The 23877-nt window shown below is 40.2% G+C and overlaps 2 protein-coding genes across 2 annotated transcripts; both read left to right on the top strand.

Moving 5' to 3' along the window:
- Nucleotides 1-203: 203 nt before the first annotated feature.
- Nucleotides 204-3396, top strand: fsta (follistatin a; the record flags this gene model as incomplete). The annotated part of the gene is given in 5 exon segments (NM_001303338.1): nt 204-379; nt 1545-1742; nt 1939-2157; nt 2289-2513; nt 3143-3396. Coding segments are annotated over 5 exon segments (972 nt in total). The 3' UTR covers nt 3382-3396.
- Nucleotides 3397-7270: 3874 nt separating this feature from the next.
- ndufs4 (NADH:ubiquinone oxidoreductase subunit S4) lies at nt 7271-23141 on the top strand. Its single transcript, XM_010735945.3, has 5 exons — nt 7271-7438; nt 10870-10948; nt 21479-21651; nt 21871-21944; nt 22934-23141. Exons 1-5 carry the CDS (start codon nt 7353-7355, stop codon nt 23035-23037), a joined length of 516 nt encoding a protein of 171 aa, XP_010734247.1. The 5' UTR covers nt 7271-7352; the 3' UTR covers nt 23038-23141.
- The last annotated feature ends 736 nt before the right edge of the window (nt 23142-23877 follow it).

Below are 23877 nucleotides of genomic sequence, written 5' to 3'. Positions count from 1 at the left end.
ATCACAAATATAGTCATATTTTCATATTCTTTGATTACTGTGGCGAGAGAAAGTTGCTTGGAACGATGTCACCTGATTAGGATTGAAAGAACTTTGGTAAGAAAAAAAAAATCTCCCCACCCCCACAGAAGAGGAGACCGCCCACCAGAGACAGTCAACCTCAGACCCCTTATAGATTTAAAAAGAGAGGCTGCATTCTCAGACTGACACTTATTCAACACTGCCACCGTAAGCAGATTACTTTTGCGCTGCCCGTGTCAAATACGTAGTTCACTTTGCCTCTCCATCATGTTTAGGATGCTGAAACACCATCTGCACCCGGGCATTTTTCTCTTGTTCATATGGCTTTGTCACCTCATGGAACATCAAAAAGTTCAAGGTAAGCTCTCTTCATCAGTTTTCTTTTATTCTTTCCGTTTTTGAAAAACTTCGACTGCTGTCAGACCGAGTGTCGAATACTTGCTGCAACCGAGAAACTTTTCAAAGTCAGTTTCTTTTATTGTTTCCCCGCTGATAAAACTCTCTCTCTGCATCAGACAGTGCGTGCGTAAAGCGTCCATAAAACAGGTGCCGTATGGGACACTTCAAAGTGAGACTATATGGCAAGTTTTGCAGCCCTCGCCAGGCGCACACACTTAAGCCGCCACGCCGTGTTGGTTGGTGGCAGCCTCAGCTTTCCATAATACCTGAGCATATTCTGATACTTTTGTATGAGCGTGTCGCGTCTCACGATGTTGGCGTCAAACCTGTAACAAACTTCACAATATCCACTGTGAGTTTATGGGCGTGTTATTTATATATTTCCCGCACGCACCCATTGTGTCCAAAAAAAAGAAGAAAAAAAATAGATTTTTATTTTTGCAATTTTACGTCTGTAGTTATGACAAAAAATAAAGCTAGAGACAGTTTTTGATTGAGAGCTTATAGTTCCAATAGAAATGTGTCTTTAATTGAACAAACACACCAGTTCAAACACTTCATGTGTGTCTGAGTCGCTGTAGACATCCTGCTGTTGTCTGGAGCAAGGGATATTTTTTGTGGATAACTATTCTGTTTTTTATTTCTATATGTTTAAAATCAACTTTTCACTGGTTTGTCAATAATCAAGACGTTGTCTGGTGAGTGCATGTCTAGGATATTGTTCTGAGGCGTTGAAGACGGTGGTGTGTTTTGCTAAAGACCGTGGTTTTCTGAAGGAGATTGGCTGCTATTTAACACTGTCTAGACGCTCCACTTTCTGACCAGTGATAACAAGGAGGCTCTCGGAATAAAGAACAACCCCCCTGTAAAGATTTTTCTTACTTTTTTGGTTTGTGGCCGCATTGTAAGGACTGTCAGTCACAGATGGGATAGGCAACTGTTAACAGTCTCGCAACAAAACAAAAAAAAAGAAAAAAAAATCAGACAAAATACTGCCGGGAGGGCGAAAGGGGAGGGGGCGTCTCAGATAATACAGGCTGCGTGTGTGTCTAGTGCGTCTGGGTCAGCGGTTTTAGACGTTCAACATGCGACATTCGAGCTTTTTTTTGTTTGTCTGTTTACAGCTGGGAACTGCTGGTTGCAGCAGGGGAAGAACGGGAGGTGCCAGGTGCTCTACATGCCCGGGATGAGCAGGGAGGAGTGCTGTCGGAGTGGAAGACTGGGGACGTCCTGGACCGAGGAGGACGTCCCCAATAGCACGCTCTTTAGGTGGATGATCTTCAATGGCGGAGCCCCCAATTGCATACCTTGCAAAGGTGGAGGTGCACTCATTTCCCTTCGTTTTCTCATAATACATATCCTCAGTCGTTTCGTTTCATAAATCCTAGTGTTGACCTGATTTACGCAAACCGAAGTGCGTAAACGATCCCTCTAATGTGTACTTTCTGCGTAAGAGTAATTTTACGCACAAGGCCAACATTTTCACCAGCATCACATAACACAGACCTTTTATTTTAGAAACCTGCGATAATGTTGACTGTGGGCCTGGGAAGAGGTGCAAGATGAACAGAAGAAGTAAGCCGCGCTGCGTGTGCGCACCAGACTGCTCAAACATCACCTGGAAGGGACCGGTCTGCGGCTCAGATGGAAAGACCTACAAAGACGAATGCGCACTGCTGAAGGCTAAATGCAAAGGCCACCCCGACCTGGACGTGCAGTACCAGGGAAAGTGCAAGAGTAAGTAAATATTATTTCAAATCTGCCCTGTTTTCACGTTTCTCAAGGCTGCATGTGCCAAGAAACCACAGGGTTGTTCTAATTTTTCGTGTCATTTTTCACCAAATCTTCAAATTTCTTTGTTTCGACAGAAACGTGCCGTGACGTCTTGTGCCCCGGCAGCTCCACATGCGTCGTGGACCAGACAAATAACGCATATTGTGTGACGTGTAATCGGATTTGCCCTGAGGTGACGTCGCCTGAGCAGTACCTGTGTGGAAACGACGGGATCATCTATGCCAGTGCGTGTCACCTGAGAAGAGCTACATGTCTCCTCGGCAGGTCTATTGGAGTGGCATATGAGGGAAAATGCATCAGTAAGTCTGCAACTAGAGACGTGAGAGTGTGTGACTTTACTTTGAGAGTGCCTCCAGCCACTGACTCTGAATATTGTTTGAGTGCATTTTCTTCCTGGCCAGCTCTGCAGTTATTCACTGCTCATTTTTGCCAACATTCCACTGAGGAGGGGGTCTTAGAGAGAGAGAGAGAGAGAGAGAGAGAGGGAGAGAGAGAGAGAGAGAGAGAGTGTGTGTGTGTGTTTGGTAGTTGCTTGTGTTTGCTCAAGAAATGATAGACATCTTATTATTTCCTGATGTTGGCAGCACTATCCCATATGGGAAAAGGGGAAGGAGAGGGGGAGGGAGAAAAAGAGCGAAACAGGGAAGTGCTGGGGGCCATGAAGGCATGCTTCAAGTTAATATTTGAGTCAGATGGATTCTTATCCAGAAAGCAGTCAATATAAGTCATGTAGTCTTAAAAATTCTAATTAAAACATGACTTTTTTCTTTTCCGGCCAAGATCTAACACCATAAAACAGGATTTACTTTCTATTCCTAGCTTGGTTCTCCTAAAACTCACAGGCCATCTGATCCTGCTTGAAAAGCATTCATGATAATCCATCTAATCAAAGATTTCCCCTGTGCTGATTTCTTCCCTCTCCTTCTAGAGGCCAAGTCGTGTGAGGACATCCAGTGCAGCGCAGGGAAAAAGTGTCTCTGGGATGCAAGGATGAGTCGGGGCCGCTGCTCGCTGTGTGATGAGACCTGTCCGGAGAGCAGGACGGATGAGGCGGTGTGTGCCAGCGACAACACCACATATCCCAGCGAATGTGCCATGAAACAAGCTGCTTGTTCTATGGGGGTGCTGCTGGAAGTCAAGCACTCAGGATCTTGCAACTGTAAGTAAACAACAAAAGCAAAATATGAAAAAAAAATAACAAAAAACAAAACACCCTCCTCCCTCTCCAAGCAAAAGACAATATTCCTTGTTGCTTCCCAAACAAAAACCTCCCCTAAAAGCCCCCCCACCCCAACTTTCCCCAAACTCCCACCCTAGCCACACCACCAAGCACAGCTTAAGCAAGCAAAAAGGACTTGGGAATAGAAGAACTTGCATGACGTTGTCTTTGTCGCTGGCTTTTGTTCCTGTGTTCTTCTTTTTTTTTCTTTTTTACTTTACTTTTTTCAATTCTTCTGCAAAGCAAAATAACAGAAAGAAGCATCAGTATACATCAGCAGACTCCATCTAAGAGTCTGGGAAAAGCTAACTCCATTAAACTAACACAAATAATAAAGGAGACTAATTTTGTTTGCAGCGGAACAATCCTGATATTTAAAAGTATAGTTAAGTTTATGGTCATGCTAGTGACCTGCAGGAGCAGGTTGCCTTAAATCTCATGCAGTTTTTATTGTAATCAGTTTATTTTCTATGACAGTGGTCATATCTTTACAGCATGTAAATTCCATGGTCACGTTGCTGATTTCAAGTTATTGGTATATTTGTGTTTTTGTATTATTTTTCTTTTTGTTGCTTTTGGCTGTAATCAATCAATTCAAAATGCACTGCCTCTTGTGACATACACCACACTGCCAACATGTCTATAAGAACAAAATACTTTTACTCATATGATGTGCATAAGGTGATTGTAACATTGGTGCCATGTTAGTGATAATGACGAGGATTTTAACGCTGATATTCATGTAGACTACTCTGTAGAGCCATTCATGTGTGCACAAATCTGTCAAATTGAACAATACCCTCAAGGAAGTATCAAATTTACATTCCAAGAAGAAGAGTGTCTCCTTGTTAGTTTCTTTCTCCTGACTGAATACCTTAATGTGATGTGCCTAAGGTATGCAATGGAATCCAAGGGACCAACTTTATGATCACCTCATGAGCTAAATATAAATGTGCTACTTCACAGTGTGCAGCATAAGCGTACGAGACTTGTAGAACTGCGCTCTCTTACTTCTCATCTCATCATTAGAAGAAAAGTTAACATTTATCAGCTAACCTTTATTGTTCGTGCTGTTTCCAGTGAATGTGTTATCTACCAGAATATGTATCAGAAATTACAAATCCACTCGGATTGATGAGGGGCTGCCTGTCTTTTTTTTTCTTTTTTTTTTTGTATTGTCACTCTTGCTCTTGTGTGCTTTTTTTTTAAATTACGTGTCCGACGTAAATCTCTTCTGTAAAAAGAAAATACCTCAGAACTGTGTTGATGATCTCTGACCTGCTTGCTAAGGCCAGGCTGTGACACAGAGTCCTCCCTCCCTGTATGTTTGAGCCAGAAACTAAAATAATAATCAGAACAAAGAAAATCCGAAAACACAAGAGCACTTTTTAGTGTTATGTGTGTCTGCTTTCAGGAATCTGCCCAAAAGAGACCTGAGCCACTGGAACCATCAGTGCCCCTAGAGCCCCTCCCTTGCCACCCCACCTCTAACCTACCTTGTGATCCCCTCCTACACCCCCCACCCCCATAATTGGGGATGCTACAGTAATAGTTGATGCCAAGTGACACAGACCCTTCCTCACACACATACAGATGCATACACACAAACATTAACATGTACACACACAAAAAAAAGAAAGAAAAGAAAAGGGAGGCTGTGTGCCAGTGGCTTTGCTGTGAGCTTTTTTTTAAATTTTCTTTCTTTTTTTTTGAGAATATTCAGTGATATTCTGCGCCTTTGTGGTCCATATTCATACAACAGCTACCATATATTCTCCCACATAGCCATTACAGAAGACCAGGAGGAGGATGAGGAAGATGAGGACTCAGACTACATGGCCTATGTCCATATATCTTCTATACTGGACGGATAGGCCCCCATCACTAGGGGAACAGTCCTAGGGCAAGGAATCATGTCCATACTGTACATTATGTGTATGCTTATTTATTTTTTAAAGAAAAAGGAAGTATACATATAGTTCAGTCTGCTAGATGTTTATTTATACTATTTTGTGTTTTATAATTTATACATTTACAATGTCAGGCTTACTATCTACCATGATATATTGTGTTACCACTCATTTTCCCCCTTTTGTTGTTGTCCCTTTTACTTTCTTTTTTTATCATGAAGAAATATATTTGTCCAAAGAGAAGCAGTGTTATTTATTTGTCCTGTTACCGTGTAAGTATAAGTCCTCTACAAGCTGTAAATTGCATTCCCTGAGCTGTAAAAATCTGCTTGTTTCTGTTAAATCTCTATCACAGATGTTTATGTCACACATACGTAAATGCATGTTTAGGCTGTGTGTTTATTTATTGGGAATATATCAATCATTTTATGTACAGAAGTGTTTCTGGTTTGTTTACAACTCATAATAACTGACCAAAGGGATTCTCTCAATGGTTTTACAAAAGAGCATTGTAAAATTTGCAACACAGCAGTGATGAAATGGAAGAGAAAAAAAGAGCCATTTGTTTTTCTTTTCTTATTTTTTGGTTACTCTTCAGTTTTAGCCCTTTATATTTGATTCCACATGGAGATGACAACTCTAGACAATATTCAATAGCATTTACTTTGTCTCACCACATTAGAGCAGAGGTAAGTTTTGGACGATACTTGATTATTTTGGAAACAATGTGCCATTAACATTTGTGCTGTCTTTTTGCCAATGTGCTCCATATTGCTCTCGCAGAGCTAAAACAGGACTAACGTACCGCAGTACTCAACACTATATCAGACTTCATCACTTTGTTTCTTTTTGTTTGTTTTCTTTTTTTTTTTTTTTCTCAGAATGCATTTTTATTTTCAAACATCACAAGAGAAATACAAAATTCTGTTATGAATATATAGTTTTGTATTTTTTATGTAAATGTCATATGTACATACAAAGTTTGATGGTATTTGTACAGATATGAAGAGTGAAACAATAAAAGTTTTTTTTTCCTTATACTTCTGACTCTGCTGTATCACTGATTTGTGAGTAACATCGAGTTAAACATTAGACATCAATGCATGTGTTTAATTCAAAGGAGAAGTTGGATCTAAAATAAGTTCTTACATAGAGTATAGTGTTGGGCAATTGAATAATATATATACTATATGTGAGATAAGACACCATTATCTGTCAACAAATCTGTTTAATATCTCTGGGGGTATTAGGCTGGTGTAGGTAGACATAGACTTCTATATGATTTTTGGATTGTTTGATAAGCCAAAAACAAACATTCCTCTTGGTTTCTGAAATGATTTGCCAGAAACTTTTCCATATCATGATGTACAATATTTCAAGAGAAAACTACATGCCTACCTCAAATAAGTTCAATTAAAACACCGACTGAACACACATGTAACTTTTACGTTTAAACCACGAAAGTCACTCCATAAACTGTGAATATGCATTTGAAATTGTAGAAACTTGTTACAAACAATTAAACCCATTGAAACAGTCACAACAATATGGGATAGCTCATCATCATTTGAATAACAAGTTTAATAAAACCATTGGATCATATTTTAAGAACAGTTTAGCCAAATGTGAATGTGATAGCTACATAATACACCTGATATTTATAATCCTGTCAAGTAAAACGGAAGAAAGGAAATAAAGACGGGAAATATAATCCTCTATGAGTATGCAGCAATTACTAGACGCCAAAAGGAAAGGCAAGTTCCTCTGGATGTGCTGAGTTTCTTTCCATTAACACCATCAGCATCGTTATTTGTGACATGAAACAAACATCAGCGGCGTAAATAGACGCTAGATATGTCTGGACATGTCTCTCTCTGTGTAACACATCCCTGTACAGTAATTTTAGTCGCTGGCATCAGTCCTCCATCTCTTTGGCCAGCTGTCTCCGTCACCTGCTCTGTCCGTGCGGTTTGTTCCTTCGCGGACGCCGTACGACATTGTTGACAACAATGATGGCGGCCTCAATGTCACTGCTCGGCTTGGGACGTCTGTCTGTCATCAATGCGGCCTCTAAACTGGCCCTGAACCCCATCAGGTAACTGCAAATTCATTGTTTAGTAGTTAACTCTTCAGGCGTGGTGCTGTGAGTTTCTTTTTGTTTGAAATATTCAACTCCAAGTCGACTAAAGACGAAGGCAGGAGGCCGGATAGTGAGCTAGCCAGCGTGAGGCAACACGTCTTAAAAACAGTCTGTTCAAGGATTTTAGTAATTTATTGGACATGCTACGTGAGTTTACACACTTAACCACACCCCTGCTCAGACATGTAACCTTCAAAGTGTTTGGGTTGGTAGATAATGTCAATGTTATCCGGTGTCCTCTCAGCACACGGCTAGCCAGTTAATTAGCTAATTTTAGCAAGTCTAGCTAGAAATCAGTTTAAGAGCTAACGCAATTAAACGCTGCTCACCGGATCACACGACATCTCTGCTGCATGCCACTGATAATACTCGGCGAGACGGGATCTTGATTTGATTTAACAGACCTCACTGTAAAAAAAAAAAAAAAGGCAACATCACTGACTGAGCTAAAGCGCACAGTCAGCTAATTTAGACAAACCTCAGCATCATAAGTTTAAACGTCACATCACTGGACACACGCTGCTCTCTTCACGTTCACAATGTGCATTTAATCTGCATTATGCTGCTTTGTGAGCTGCTTTGCACTGCACACACAAGATGTGTGTGATCTCTGCACAAATCTGATTTTATTTTTCCTGCACAAATGAGTTGATTTTTTTGTTGTTGTTGTTTTGACTTGTCCCCCATTCCCTTTCCACCACAGTGTTCATTCAGTAAAATCTTATCCAATCTTCTATAATGTCATAAACAACGTTTTTTCATCAATACACCCAGTAATCAGCTGCTGTAAAGAGCAGAGCCCAGAGATGCACCTTTACATTACATACAACATGGGTGCAGTGGCAGGTTAATCTGGGTAAAATCTCCTTTTTTAAATGATGGCGGCTGTGGCTCACAGGCAGAGCGGGTCGTCCACTAATCAGACGACGGTTCGATCCCCGGCTCCTCCGGTCTGCATGTCGAGTGTCCTTGGGCAAGAACTGAACCCCAAATTGCTCCCGAAGGCTGTGCCATCGGTGTGTGAATGTGTATGAATGGTTAGATCCTCAAACTGATGAGCAGTTGGCACCTTGCATGGTAGCCAATGCCATCAGTGTGTGAATGGGGTGAATGAGATATGTAGTGTAAGCGCTTTGAGTGGTCGGAAGACTCGAAAGGCGCTATATAAGTACAGTCCATTTACCATTTACATTACTCATCAATTAATCACTTTGTATCAACTGCTTTGCCCCTGGATCTTCCAATATGACAGACACTATCTGTCATTGTGAGCAATGTTATGTTTTACTGCCAGTGAGGTCTGAAGTTAAATTCAGATTTTCCCATTTTACAAGCTTCATGAATGAGTTTAGTTGCCGTTCACATAATTAGCGTTTAATCTTAATGAAATGTTGACACAAACACTATAGCGATGACGTTAACCATGTTTGTTGGAGGCACTGACGCAAGAATTTTATTTTCTCAGTATCTCTAATTAAGCATGTGCCCAAGGAGACATCACATGACGTGATTTATATTCATGGATTTATGCTTAAGCGTTCGGTGTTTGCTGTTCTTTAGGTAGAGCATGTTAACCTAGAGCAGGTTTAAGTGTTTTACTTTACAGAATGAAAAGATGTGAGATATTCACAGTGCACGTGATGGACAGCTTAGCTTTTAGACACTGGCTTCACCATGCACACAATGAGGTCACTAAATAATAGATGACAGGTTTGATTGCATTGCTTAACCAGAAGATAAACAATGTTGTCCAAGTGAAAGTTGAGTTGTTAACTTGGGACTTCATTTTATGACCTAAACACAATTTAACAAAAATACTGAAGATAAGAAATACTTGCCTTTGATTGCTAAGACATTTTGTTGGATAAGAAATTTGGCTCATGAAACAAAAATTCTTTAGTGAGGCTCGCCCCCCCAAAAAACGATTTATTATTTACTGATCAGTCGACTGTAGATGTAAATGTGTGCTTTGTCAAATGTTATAAATATCTTTCTAAATTTAGATGCACTTCCGTCCAAGTATTTAATTTATGATATGTTGAAATTGAACTCTTGTTTATGAAGCTGAAATCAACCAAGTTTTGGCACTTTCACTTGAAAAATTACTAAAAATAATAATCAGTTATCTATTTATTTTTAATACATTGACTAATCTGTTTCATGAAGCAAGTGACCGCAGTCTGCAGAGCCTCATTTAAGTGATTACATAAAGGGTAACTTGAGTATTTTTCAACCTGCACCCTATTTTTCTATGTTTTTGTATCTAAGTGACTAGAGGGAACAGGAATTTTTTGAAACTGTCCCAGTATTGAGCGAGAGCGCTGCAGCCAGCAAAAGTGGAACTAGCTGCAACATAATCCTTATGGCCGCTTTGCACCTTCAAAGTACGTCCGTTAAAGTGCTTTTTGTGCCACTGATTGTTGAAATAACATTATGGAAAGTATCCCTACAGGTATAGACCTTTTACCAGAAACAACAGTTATATCACTGTGCTGAAAGGGACCAGACTTCATTGACATGGACTCAGTGAACTCTGTCAAGTTCGATTGATGTTTAACAATGTTACGAGTATAAATGACTGTTTTTGTCTTTAGCTTCAGCTTTGCACACAGATCTAACTGTCGTTTCTAGTTTAACAGAAAGGATCTTACTCTTAGATACAAAAAGATCTATTTCTGCAGGGTCCTATCCATAACGTCGTCACTCGTAATAGCACTCTGAGCCCAGTGGACGGTGTGCTATTGGCCATAAGGATGCAGCGCTCTCATTCAATACTGGAGCAATTACAAAAATTGTTGTCCCCATTTAAGCACAGAAACATGGAAACATAAGGTCCAGAAAGAAAGACAAAAGAAAAATTAAATTACATAAGATAAAAATTTATTTATTTATTTATTTATTTATTTATATAAATACATCTACCTTGAACATTTGAAACCGTTGGTTTCTTCTTTATCTTTAATTGAAATATGAGACAGTGTTCTTACTGTACAAATCATATAACTGAAATAAATGTAAAATTCAATCTGGACAATCTGGAGAAGTCGTTCCCTGGCTGAGCCATGATGGCACATTGCTGTTTTGTAACCGAACACGGCTGCACATTCACAAAGAGCTACACAGTCCTCGCCTGACAGTTGACCACAGCCAACATTAAGCACGTCCTGTCATTAGGATGAGAGCGAGAGTCTGCCAGAGATGCACCAGACAGAACTAATAGGTGGCGGGGGGGATTCCCTCCTTGTCTCTTCCTTTGCACTGTATCCTTGCTGCAACACTTCCTCCAAGATAGTCAGTGTAACTTGCTTGTAAAATTGACCTCTTTGTTGATTGTCTGACTTTAGTGGGTTCTACTTTGCATATAATGTGTACCTAATGGTTTTCAGGTCTGCGAGCACATCAACATCGAGGCTGGCAGAGAAAACAGGACAAGACACGCAACTTATTACAGTTGATGAGAAATTGGTAAGGATCCCTCCCTGTTCAACGTGACACACGGATTGGTGTTTGTCTGATCTGCTGTCTTCCAATTATTTTCCTGGAAAAATGTTTAAAAAAACTCTTCTATTCCGCTGCCAAACTGAGCTCGTATTAGACAGTAGGCTTTTGTAACAATATGATAATAACGCCAAATGTTATCACCGGTAGTTCTGTGTGCACGCTCACAGCTTCCATTAATCCGCTCTTAGCACTCCTTCTAACTTTTGATTTTGAGGTATTGTAGAACTTACTACCTAAAATATTTTGATATGACAGTGTGTGATGCTGCATTGATTTATAAGGAAACTCAAACAAACAACATAATTTGAGGGGTATGGACCAACAAAGGATACGATCATAGTTAATAGATTTGCATATTGTACTTTTAAAGAATTATCTCCACTGACCAGATCCACCAGTTAAAGTTACATTTTCTAATATTCTGTCCACCCTGTCAACATTTTCAACAAAAAAAAAAAACATTTTCAAGCTTGTGCTGCTTTTGATTTGCCAATTAAATGCATGCTTTTTCCGAGCAGCATTAATAAATCAGTTGAGGTCACATTATTTCCAGTTTAGTTTGACAGGCGTGTTGTATCTTAGCCCCAGTGGTGAACCAAAATTATTGGTGATAAAATACTTACAGTTATCATTTTCAGTTCCACTGGTGATTTATTTCTCTCTTTTTCTCAAGCGTGAAACTTTGACACTTAAACACTTGAGGGTTCTCAGTTTGGCGTCTGTAACAAGGTTGATTTGCATTTTAGTTGTATTGCGTCTGTTGACATGACACACCTTGCATACTTTAGAGTTTTTTTTTAATCTAACTCTGTTTTGGCTCAGAAAAAACCTTCTTTGCTCACTACAGCTTAGCTTCATCCTTATCTGTTATCTTGCCTCTATCAGCCATAAGGAGCAGGTCATTATCAATTATCGGTATCGCATATTGTGCATCCCTAAATCAAAGTCAGGTCCTGCACTTTCATTGCGATTTTTTATTTTTTTGTCTTTGGATTTTGGAGCAGGTCAACAGAAAACAAGCATTTAAAAAACATTCAATTGTGATGGGTATTTTCTTTTTTTTGACATTTGGGCTATCAAAAAATTCTGCAAACAATAACAATTAATAATATGATTGCCTGATTAATCAATGATAAAAAAAAAGCTCTGCTGCATAACTGGAAACATGGCAGAGAAATCAACTTTCTCCAGGAAGATTTTGCTCGGAGAATCAGGTTTCTCTAATCCCCAACACCAATTATGGAAACCAGGTTTCTCAGTTACTCATGTGCATTATGTTGATGAAGGCAACTGCAAAAACCCAGTTATGTGCATGTAAATGTACTCTATAATAAAATCTCTGTTGAGCTATAATGGCTTATTTCTCTCCATTTAGCAGTTGCAGAATACATCTACGACTTTATTTCATGACATTCTGTACGCAGCTGGTGTGGTTTGGGCACACAACGTAGCTCCAAAAGCACTTGAAGAGCAGGTTAGAGCAGTAAAAATGTATAATCAAAACTAGTTCACAGGTCAACGGGTGACTATGAAGTCATTGTTCAGAATGACCTGTTCTATGTTTAAGTATGTGGTACAGCTGTATTTAGCTTTATATTTCATCAGACAGAGTCTTTGGTGCTGTAGCATAGCCTAAACAGCAATAAGCATGCGTTTAAAGTGGCCAAGGTTAGCAATGTACCAACTGTACAAAACAAAGAAGGATCTTTTGAAGTGAATGCTTTGTCATTAAAAGACGAAGGAGATAGTAGATAACGGAGAAAGAGGGAGTTTGGGGAGAATGTGGGAGTCTGTTGTGGACTTGTTTGGGGGGGTTTGCTGTGTGTGGGCAGCGTCAGTGCGCTTTTGTTCCAGACCAAGCTGACCATACTGGCAGACAAACCTTTGGCTGGGCGGAGTGTCTGTCTCTGTCCTCTCAGTAGGGGCCACTGAGAGGAACAGCAGAGGAGAGGAAAATAAGGGCCTCTAAAAAATGGGGAGGGGGTGAAAGAAAAGAAGCTTGCATGGAAAAAAGTTTGTGAGACACCCTGAGACTCACGAAAAAGACAGTGGCCACTTCAGTGTTGTCGGCCACAGAGCTTCCTTTGTGGCATGCTGTTGCTGGCGACGGCGGGAAGTACTCTAATGCTCACCCAGACAGGCCAAAAAGAGAGGCCCTCAGCTGTTTACAGTACAGTGGCCTCCGTCTCACATGGAAGAGGGCAATGAGAGCACTCTCCCTTTTGGGCATTCAGCATATATCAGCACGCTAGTCATTCATCAGGCTGTCAATAAGTGTGAATTGCTTTCTGGTTAGACCAATCAAACAAAGGTCTCGATCCACTGAGAGGTTATGTTGGGTTCGCACGCTGTCTCTCCCCCTCTCTCTCTCTCTCTCTCTATCCCCCTCTCCCCCCGCTCTCGCAGCCTGAGGAGAAAGTGGTGTGCTGCTTGTTCTGTAGTGAACATTTCCGAATAACCTCGTGTAGATGAGGTTGCATTTTTGCAAATGATATTTTGAACGCACTCCAAAAACTCTGTCTGAATGTTTGTGTGACACTCATTATCTTGTCCTTAGTTCTCGTCTGTCCAAAAAATGCAAACCTTACAGGAACTTGCGTCTCTGCAGTTTGTTTGGCCATCTCCATTACAGGCAAATTTAGGCGAGGAAGGGCAAGAATCTCGTGCAGGTCAAATATATGAACCCATCCCGGGGAGAGAGATTTTTAATGGCATTTGTGAAGAATTTGCCGGAAGCTGCAGACAGACAAATGATGCTGTTTTGATCTGAACTTATGCGTCATTAAAACTAATAACAAAATGTCACATTGGACCACGTGTAATGTGACAGGTGTCGCTCGCAACGACAAATGTCACCCGGCGCTACATTTCTGAGCTTTAAAGCGCCTTGCTCATTGTTTCGTTTTTTCCGATTTGCAAATGTGTCGGTTCACTTTCACAGCTCTCATCGGGTTTGATTTTAAACAGCTTTTTTTTTTCACTGCCCCCAAGTGGCAATATCAGTCAGTGTTTGTTTTTAATGCCAAACATTTCCTCGTTCTTGCTTCCAAAGTGTGAAGATTTCCTCCTTTTTGTTTGTCTCAGGTGATAATAAATTGAGTGTAATTTTTTGGACTGTTGGACGGACAAAAAACACAATACGATGATGTCACCTGTATCGTTTTACTATTTTCTTTTTGGGCCGAGCAACTATTTTGACCCTAATCCGCAGATTAAATAATGAAATGAAATCATTTGTTGCAGCCCTGCTGTGAATCTCTCGTTCACACAAAAGGAAAGCCTGCATAAAGTTTGAGCTTTTTATGAGCAAACTCTTTGAAGGCGTCTGAATTTCAGAAATCATGCCAAATAAAAGGACCTGCGTGATGGAGCTCCAGTGTTCCCTGCAGTGCCCATGCCGACCTGCTTTTGTTTGTAATTACTGTTTGATTAAGCATGCTGGGCAGCTCCCAGGGTCCGGCTGGCTGGCCACTGATACGCAGCTTTACACGGAATGTCTGCGACCTCCATCAATTAGAGTCAGTCCTGTACTCTCTAACCCTTAGCAGAAACAACTGCGGTTATAACCTTAGCAGCTGCTTCAATATACGATAATACAATATCTCCCACTTATGCCTGAGTGTCTGCTCCAGCTGTAGCTGGGGCCAAGTGCGCTCCCTCTCTCCACATAAAGACAACACCATAATCTTAAAGCGCTTGTGAAGCCTTGTTATAGAGTTCTCTAAAGGCACTAGGGTTTTACGAGACAGAGGAGGACAGTTATTAGAGTGTGGGGAATTGATGGGGAAGGAGGGAGGAAGACGGGGAGAGGAAGAGAGTATTAAATTGGTAGGACCATTTGATGCTTGGCATGTTAAGTTTGCTAATTTGAAATCTTTGGTTTCTTGCGAAATTAGAGCACATGGCTCGCTTGGCAGCTAATGTCACATCTGGACAAAAGATGTGGTGTTTGATTGCTGTAGCTGAGACTAAAGGCAGGTTGTTGGTTGTTTTGAAAGACCTAAGTTGAAGCCAGATCCAAAGACTCTGAGACTGTAGGTCAAGATTTGTCATACAGAGATATCGGAAACATTTTCGATACAGAGGGCACTCAAAGGCAGCTGGTTAACGCAAGATCATCTCACTGCACCGTTCAGGCTATTCAATTGGACACAGCAGTTGCTTTTGACACTCGAGATCTCAATTTCCGCAGAATTGAACACGTGTTTCAGAGTGTCATTGGGCAGAGTATCTTCAACCACTGCGACCTCGAACAAGCTATTTGCTTTCACATTTTGAGATCGCAAGACGGTCGGCATGTAGGACAACGAAGACACAGATCGCAATAAAAATCCAGCCATCCAAACTATGAGGATATATTTAGCACAAGCAGTTTAAGTCTGCAGTACAGGGGTGTATATTCTCTAAGCCTGTCTAGCCTCAGACACACAGTGACCTACAGTGGAGCAAACCACATTCACCACCCCACCCCCCTTCCTCTGCCTCTCATCCTCCTCTCCCACCCTTCCTCCCTCCCTCACACATAGACAACTTAAGTGTCTGTTTTGTCTGGTTGCCCTCTCATACGGCGTGCTTATGCAAAAAATCTCGCAGCTCAAGTTTGGAGTAGTGGGTCAGAGGATGTTGGTCTTTGAAGAGTGCCAGACAAGAGGCTTTATTATGTATCATCCACTAAATAGTATTTCATTCATTAACACTCTCTTCCATAGAGACTAAGCCTCTTAAGAGGACTCCTCAGCCCTGTCAGTGCTGGGTAGTTTTAGGAAGTGTCTAGCTGCTAAGTGTTGTATTTGCAGAGCGGATAAAAAAAAAAGGGTCCTCCTGTTTGTCTGCACTTCCGTTTATTCATCATTGTGAGCTGGCAGTTGTTTTTGAAATTTTACAAACTAGTTTTGGTGTCGCTATACGTCTGGTTCCTAATGTTCTTTTTGTCTCTTTAGTCTGTTTACCATAACAACAAGCATAATTGTTAATTGTTGTTTATTGTGTTTTATTTTTCTTAATCACATCATCTATGACGTACACCGAATATCACTTTGGTTTTTGACTGTTGGCCAGACAAAACCAGACATTTGTTGACATCACCGGGGGGCTTCGGGAAGTTGTTATGGGCATTTTCTGACATCCCGTGGACTTAACAATGAATGAACTAATAAAGAAAAAAAATGGCTAATAAAAATAACCATTATTTACAGCCTGTTGTACTGATTCTGGGCTGTCTAATTAATCTATTGACTATATTTGGATTAGATGGACAGATACTTGACATGTATGTGTGGGGAAAAATTGCACAATATAAAATTGTATAAAATTAAACCACAAATGGCAGGTACAAGTCCCCAGAGCTTCTGTTTAGTCCGACCAGCAGTCCAAAGCTCAAAGATATTCAGGTTCCAGTGATGTAAAACAGAGAAAATGAGCACATCATTTCTGCTTAATAACTTAGTTTTGTGTTATTTATAAAGACATTTATTTTTGAGATGCCGTACACAAACAGACGTGTCTGCATCCGGCATATTCATAAATGACCCCCCTCCTCTATCCTCTCCTTCCGATCCTCACCGGTATGTGTAATGTGAGATTCGAGATGACCCTCATTCCAGCTGCTTCTCGTTCTCCAGTGTTGAACCACTCCCACACATGAGCAAGCAACATAATATTTGTTTCTATTAGAGACGCCTCCTATGTCCAATCAGTAATTGGCACGCTTTCTCCACTTCAAAGACGTCTGAAGGTGGGAACCGGCGGAGGCCGATGAGTGAGGCTCTTGGTCTGGGTGTGGGCTGGACAGTGGGGGGTTAAGGGTGATGTGTTTGGGCTTTCACCACATGCTGACTCAACATGATTCAGCTCGGCCGACCTTGTGACCTCTCCTGGCTGCCGAGCTGCAGTTTTGGCAAACGGGCATTCGTGCTATGATAGGCTGGACCGTACTTGTGTCATGGCTGTCACAGTGTCCGCCATTACTAGAAATGTTTTGTCTGAACCAGTCATGCACAGACATCCTTTGTTTATTTGTTTGTCTGTTTGGTTACTGTACTAACAGGAAAACACACTCTGTCTCAGTTTACATTTGTAAATCCTAACAAGTCTTAAAAATAGGACCGCCAGTAACAATGTGTTCACGATTGGAAGACTCTTGTACGCAACTAATGATTTTTAGTATCGATGCGTGTGTTCATTGTTTTTTTGTTTTTTTTATTATAAATATTTTAGTTTGTCTACAAAATGTCAGGAAATAGTGAAAAAAATGTCCCTTAGATGTGGTTTAATAGAGAGTTGATCAGTTTCATGACTAATAATTGAGCCGTCCAGGATCATTGTGAGAACAGATGTAAATTTCCTTTTTAGGTTTAAAATAATCCTCTTTTTTTCTTAAAAAAAGCACAAAGGGAGTATCAAGTGATTGAGTGGAAAAAGACAGAGCTATTCAGTTCACTAAGTGAATGAACAGTAATGTGTTCAGAAGACAAGGTCCCTATACTTATCTCTTTTTAAGTCCTCTACATTTTTGCCAAACCCCAGGATGCTTTGAGCCCCCCGCTATGAATGCCGTTCAAACCTCCCCATGCAAGTGATATTTTCATCAAAACGGTCTGCTTAAAAACATTCATGTGATTTGTGTTGCATTACTTAATCATTTTCTCAAACATGCATCCAAAAGTGATGTCTGAATTTCATTATTTAGCAATATTTTTTTTCTTTACTGGCAAATCACTTTTGGACTGCAGGGAATGTCAACATTCACCTGCAAATCATCTAAAACTGACAAGACGTGTTAAATGATATAGGGACAGTTGTGGCTGGAAGACAGTTTAAGAGCCAGCAAAGAACATTTAGAGTTATTGAATAAGCCAGACACATCTCCAGTTTCTTTCACTGATTCAGTTTGGTGTGGTGCTCACTGACGGCTGCGATCCAATCACAGCCTCGTAGGTGGAGTTAAGAATAAGGACGTCACCCCCCCCCGTGTGCCATAACCAGAGAAATGACTACGATATTTTTGACAAGCATAAATGAGATTGACCCAGTTATACAGGTTGTTTGACTTACAAAAATAACGACTACGCTGTTCGCTGGTTGCCTGGCAACCTCAACGTGACAACAAGACCCTAGGAAGTCACTGCTCCCGGGCAAGAAGTAGGTCGACACAAAACCACAACTTTTCATTGATTTTTAAATGAGACGGGATAAAACGATTAAAAACTTTAAAGTGTTAAAGTTTTTTTTTTTTTTTTTTTTTTTTTTTTTGGACAGCTGTTTCCAGACTTTACGCCAAGCTTTGTTTCCTGACTCTAATTTCACATTTAACAGAGAGACATCTTCTCATCTAACTCCAGCTTCGAAAGGCAGTAAGCACATTTTACAAAATGTCCAACTGTGCCGTTAAATCATTCACATTTCTTTAACGTTGTAAATCATATCATGGGTAAAAATGTTCCTCACTGTTTATTCGTTAGGGTGGAAAAACAGCCTGAACAGAAGGTCATGCTGACATGAAGAAAATGTTTGAATACTGATGTGACACAAAAGGGAATTATCATCGTTACAGGCATCACATCTTGCCAACATAAAAATACTTTTCTGATCGACACATGATTTTATTTCAGTTTAGTCGACAAATGTTTGAATTTAAAGCCATTTCACACCTTATCTGTCTTTCCTACTATTCTTTTTTTTCTGTTCTTGTTTTTCATATCTCATTATTTACGTTTGGTTTTTGCCATTTCAGCATATCGAGATCTTTGAATCTTTGAATCTTGTTTACAAAGAAGTCTTCCATCCCAGGTCTCTGTTGGAGCATTAGGGGTACCAGCTTTCAGCATTCTGGTGGGCCCAGCAGCCTCTATGCTCTTTATTTGGCTCGTAGCCTGGAGGTGTCAGAAATATCGACACGCTTTCACGTGACGGAGACTTTGCCAGCCTTTTTCCCCCCTTTCTTAAGCCCGGCATTCTGCCTGCCCAGCCAGGTATTGTAGGGCCCCGTGAAGGCCCTGTGAATAGTGTCAAACTTGATAGTTCTCATTTTGCTTCCTGTACATGGTAGAAGAAAAAGTGCCCACCGTGTGGGTTTTCCTTTTGTGATGGCCCTCTCTAGTCTTCCTGGGAACACACCACATTCCAGCCACAATCATTCCCTTTGTGAATTCGGGTATTGTGGGTGAGTCTGTTATGCCGATAACCCTCTTAGCTTTCAGTGTAATGCATGCACGTATCATAGAAGTCTAGACTCGTATTTTTGCAAACAATGCCAGATAATGAGCAGAGTGTTTTCAGTGATTTGGCAGAGCTTTTGTTTTGACACATCCTCCCTCATTCATGAAGGACCTTTTGTGCTCATCCACGCCTAAGATGTGATTTAAGGTCTGCTACATCTGGACAAATTATTGCACCAGTTTACCATACATGGGCCTCATGTGTCAGTTATGGTTTATGTAACGTACATGCGCGTAACCATAGTCTGGCCTGCTAATCCCAAGGGCATAATTTGTAATGCGTCTTGGAGACGGATTTTCATGCATCTATACCCCAGAACAGAACAGACCGGACCAACTGCTAAATGTTTTGGACTGCAAATTTGATTTACTTCAACTCAAAAGATACTTTTTGTACATCTTTCTCTTAATTCTCACTCCCAAGTGTGTTGTGCTTCACTGTGTACAAAGCATTTTAATCATTTTTGTGTTTTCTCCAAAACTGCCATGAAGTTTTTTTTATTTTTTTTTATTTCTTATCTCTTGCTTCTGGAGTTTCTTTCCATTCTTTTGGAACACTTCGCATCGAAAAATTAAGAACGCGGCAACATTTTAAAACATTGTCTCACCTGCTGCAGGCTCCAGGATGAAAACAAACCCTGGTATCTTATTTTGGTGCTCTCTCTTTCTCACACTGTCTTGTGTGTTATTGTGTCATGAACCATCCACCATTACCCCCTTTGGGTGAAAGAACATGTTTTCTTCCTCTCTGTGACAAGAAGGAATTGTTAAGGTTAAGTAGATAGGGCAGCCGGAAATAATTACCAAGCACTTGTGAAGTCCCCCAACACCCCCCTCCACCCCCTTTGTTCGTCTTTTCCCTTTCATTTTAACAATCTTTTTAATGTGCAGATCTTGTTTATGATTAAATTCAGACCGGTCTTGCCTCTGAGCATGGCAAAAGATGTTTCACTGGAACAAGCAGTAGTTTAGCAGTTGGACCTGTAATTTGCTAGGCTTAAATACCATTTGAAGCTCCTTTGCCAAAGGAAAGGCGGGCTTTTGTGTGGAGTTCATGCAAAACGACCCCCTTTCTACAAATCAACTGGGAGATGACAGACAATGATGAAAATTTGATTCTTTGAAGTTGTAATGGCCATTGAAATGTGTAAAATTCTTGTATTGAAAGGAGAGCACCCTGGAAAGTCCTCAGTCTTGGGTGGCTGGTGCCTGCGTGCTGGGAGGTTCGTCTGTGTTTTGTCGCCGACTTCCCATTGCTTGTTTGCTAATTCCCTGAAGAATTGGACCAGATCCTTGATAGGAGCTTGAAGGGGCTCCAGTTGCTCAGGAATATGCATTTAGTACACCCAAAGGCCCCTCCTCCTTCTCTTGTCGCACTGGCCTACTTTCTGATGGTCTGGAATAAATCACCTCAAGTATTGGGCATTAATTTCATCCACATCGATGCAAAAGTAGAGTATGAGAAAAGAGTATGAAAACCAGTATAAAGATGGCTGTTACAGTCATCTTTTCTTTTTGTCCTGTAAATCCAGTATTGAACCTTTCACATATGTGAGCTATGGTTTTGTTTTTATAATGCTGTTATTCAGTTTTACTAAAAATTTACACGTTTAAACTCTTGCATAAGGGAGGTCCATTGAATGCTGTTGGACATTTATGAGTTATATATCACAAAATAAGAAATCACAGAACAATTCTGCACTGGAAAGATTCATAGTTGTGCTGGAAGAGACAGAAATGCCCACTGAGCGGACATCAGATCATAGAAACAATAAAAACACAATCCAAACTTTGAGTTCATTTTATTGTGTCTGTGAAGAGTGCTCACTATTTAAATGTTTCATATTTTATTGTTCTTTGACACTGAAGATGTATTGGAGCTTTTCTTTGACCCCGATATTTAAAAGAGAAGATAAATCTCCACAGTTTAATGTGAGGTACAAAAAAGTGAAGTAATTTTCTTAATCCCATTTTTCTGCCACTGAGAACATGTTGTCAGAGCTTAAGGTTGTATTTTTTTTAACACCTGCGTGCTACAGTAACTTTCGGATGACCTTTCTCAACAAGCACACACATATATCTTTGCATGATCTCTGCAGGGGAAAAAGTGACATCGGTCACAAAGTCAAATGAAAGTCAGAATGTTTCTGGAAGAATGGTTACTTTAAAGACTTTGAGGTGGTGGTTATGATAGCTGCAGTATACATAGGTTTTAAATTCATGGCATTCTCCAGTCTGAAATGCATATTAACTGCTTTTATTTCTGTCTGTCTCTTAGGACATCACTTCTCTGACAGGGGTCCCAGAGGAGCACATCAAAACGCGTAAAGTCCACATCTTTGTGCCCGCCAAATCGGCCATGCAGTCCGGAATCAACAGCACCAAAAAGTGGAAGATGGACTTTGATACCAGAGAGCGCTGGGAGAACCCACTGATGGGCTGGGCCTCAACGTAAGAACCGCCTACCTGTACCTGCCAATTTATAAAGCACCGAAACTGAAATCAGATTACTTTTCTGTCATGAAAAGACTTTTTTTCATGATTATATTAAGGGGGATTAATAAATCTGCATACTTATTCTGTATCTGCATACTTCCTCATAAAGTATCTCTTATTCTCCGATATTTGCTTCCACTCAAATGACTATTGTGACTTTTTTCTGTCTTTCAGTGCTGACCCCTTATCCAACATGATGCTCAGTTTCTCCTCCAAGGAAGACGCCATTGCTTTTGCTGAGAAAAATGGTAAGACAATTAATAAAATCAAAATAAAAAGACTTTTCCAAGCTTTTAAATGGAACATCAGTCTTACCATTTGAAGCAAGACTTTTGTATGAAACAAAATTTAACTCATGCCTCCACTAATCACTAGCCAGTCAGTTTAAACAAATGCGATGTGCTTCAGTTTATCCTCAGGAAAGATTCATCAGTAATCAGACTCTTGGCACAGAGACCGATTTTTTTTTTTTTTTTTTTTTTTGAAAGTTCAGAGCGATCAGGGCTGTATGCTAACACGGTTCACAGTAAAGTGTAACTGATAGCTGAAATCAAGTCACAGCAGATATTGTGAGAAATGATCAGGTAGTTAAACTTCCTTGCTTACTTTTCTCCAAGCAGTCTACTGTTTTTTAGTATCTTCATAGAGCTCTGGGAGCCCAGAGCCCTCTAACAGGCGGTTGACATTTTCGTTGCTTGCTGCTGCACACAGGTTAATAAACCTGATTGATTATAAATCCACGTTTTAATCCCAAAAGTTCAAAAACTAAACTCTGAGCTGTCCTCCTGGTTCTGAAGCAGAATCCTCCGGGTTTTGGGATTCACGTCTGTGTATCGACTTCGTATGTAAACAGTTGATTACAGCATTGGTGAACAACACTTGTTAAAATACCTTTATGGCAACATACTGGCCTCCTAACTAAACTAGTAATAAAACATGAAGCGAATACTTTTGATCATTAGATAATTCAAAACAGTCCAGTGTAAGCTGATCTGATGATCAGTCGAACAGAAAGTTCACTTCACTCAGAGAACTGAACCATCTGGGAGAGTTTGTTGAAACTAAGCAAAGGAAACTGGCTTACTCTGTTTATTGCACCATGAAAGTGATTAGTGCAGTTCTGACTACACACAGCCTGTTGATGTCTCCAAAACACCTCATTGAGGTTGGAACTCATCCAAAGTGAATATACGTGACGTTCTCGCCCCCATCACTTACTCTGATGTTTGTCCTTCAGGTTGGAGCTATGACGTAACGGAGAAGAGGACCTCAAAGCCCCGGGTGAAATCCTACGGAGCAAACTTCTCCTGGGACAAGAGGACCAGGAGGTCTGCTAAGTAAACTGAAGACGCCCATCTGTTAGTTGGCTTGACCTCAGTTTGTCCCACGGAAGACCTGTATCGTTCTTGTGAATAAATACTTAATTATATACGTATGAACCAAAACATTTGAGTCATTATCACTTTATTCTTCAAGCACTCACCTCATTACTGACTACCTAATGTGGTCTCCTCGATTAATGAAGTGTTTGTTCGCTGTTCTCTGTGCAACAGAAAAACAAAAGGGAACATATTATTACAATTGGAACCTGTTTAAACACAGGGTAAATATATCTGTTGGCCAAAACCAGTACCATTTTTCCTACGTGAGTGTTTTTTGTTTATTGTTGTTTGGAGAGCTAACTGGAAATGTGGAAAGTTTATATAAGAACAACTGAAACATCTGTGAGGTGAGGTTAGTGTTTTTTTTTTTATGAGTGGTATCCTGACATGTCAACCTTCACTACCTTTTCTTTAGTGAGACGTGACATTAACATGTGATTTTCATTTGTTTAGTAACACTTTGGTACCTTTTTTATCAGGAAGTACTGGATGTTTTAAATTGAGCAACACTAATACATGAGCTGCAACGATTACTTCCACAACTCTTTAATCTGCTAATTATTTTCTTGAATAATCAATTTATTGTTTCGTCTGTAAAATCTAAAAAAAGAAAAAAATGCCAACTTAACATCTTCATATTGTTTGTGTTGTCCGACCAACAGTCCCAAATAAAAAAAAATATTATGTTAATTATTACATACAACACAGAAAATATGTAAATCCTCTCAAGTGACAATTTCTGAAATACTTAAATGTTACCGGTTCTTTTTAAATGTTCTAGTCAGTTTTAGCTCATTGG

This window comes from Larimichthys crocea, chromosome III (assembly GCF_000972845.2).
Source record: "Larimichthys crocea isolate SSNF chromosome III, L_crocea_2.0, whole genome shotgun sequence".
Lineage (NCBI taxonomy): Eukaryota > Metazoa > Chordata > Actinopteri > Sciaenidae > Larimichthys > Larimichthys crocea.
Note: the sequence above shows the minus strand (reverse complement) of the source record. Positions and strands in the feature narration are given on the sequence as shown.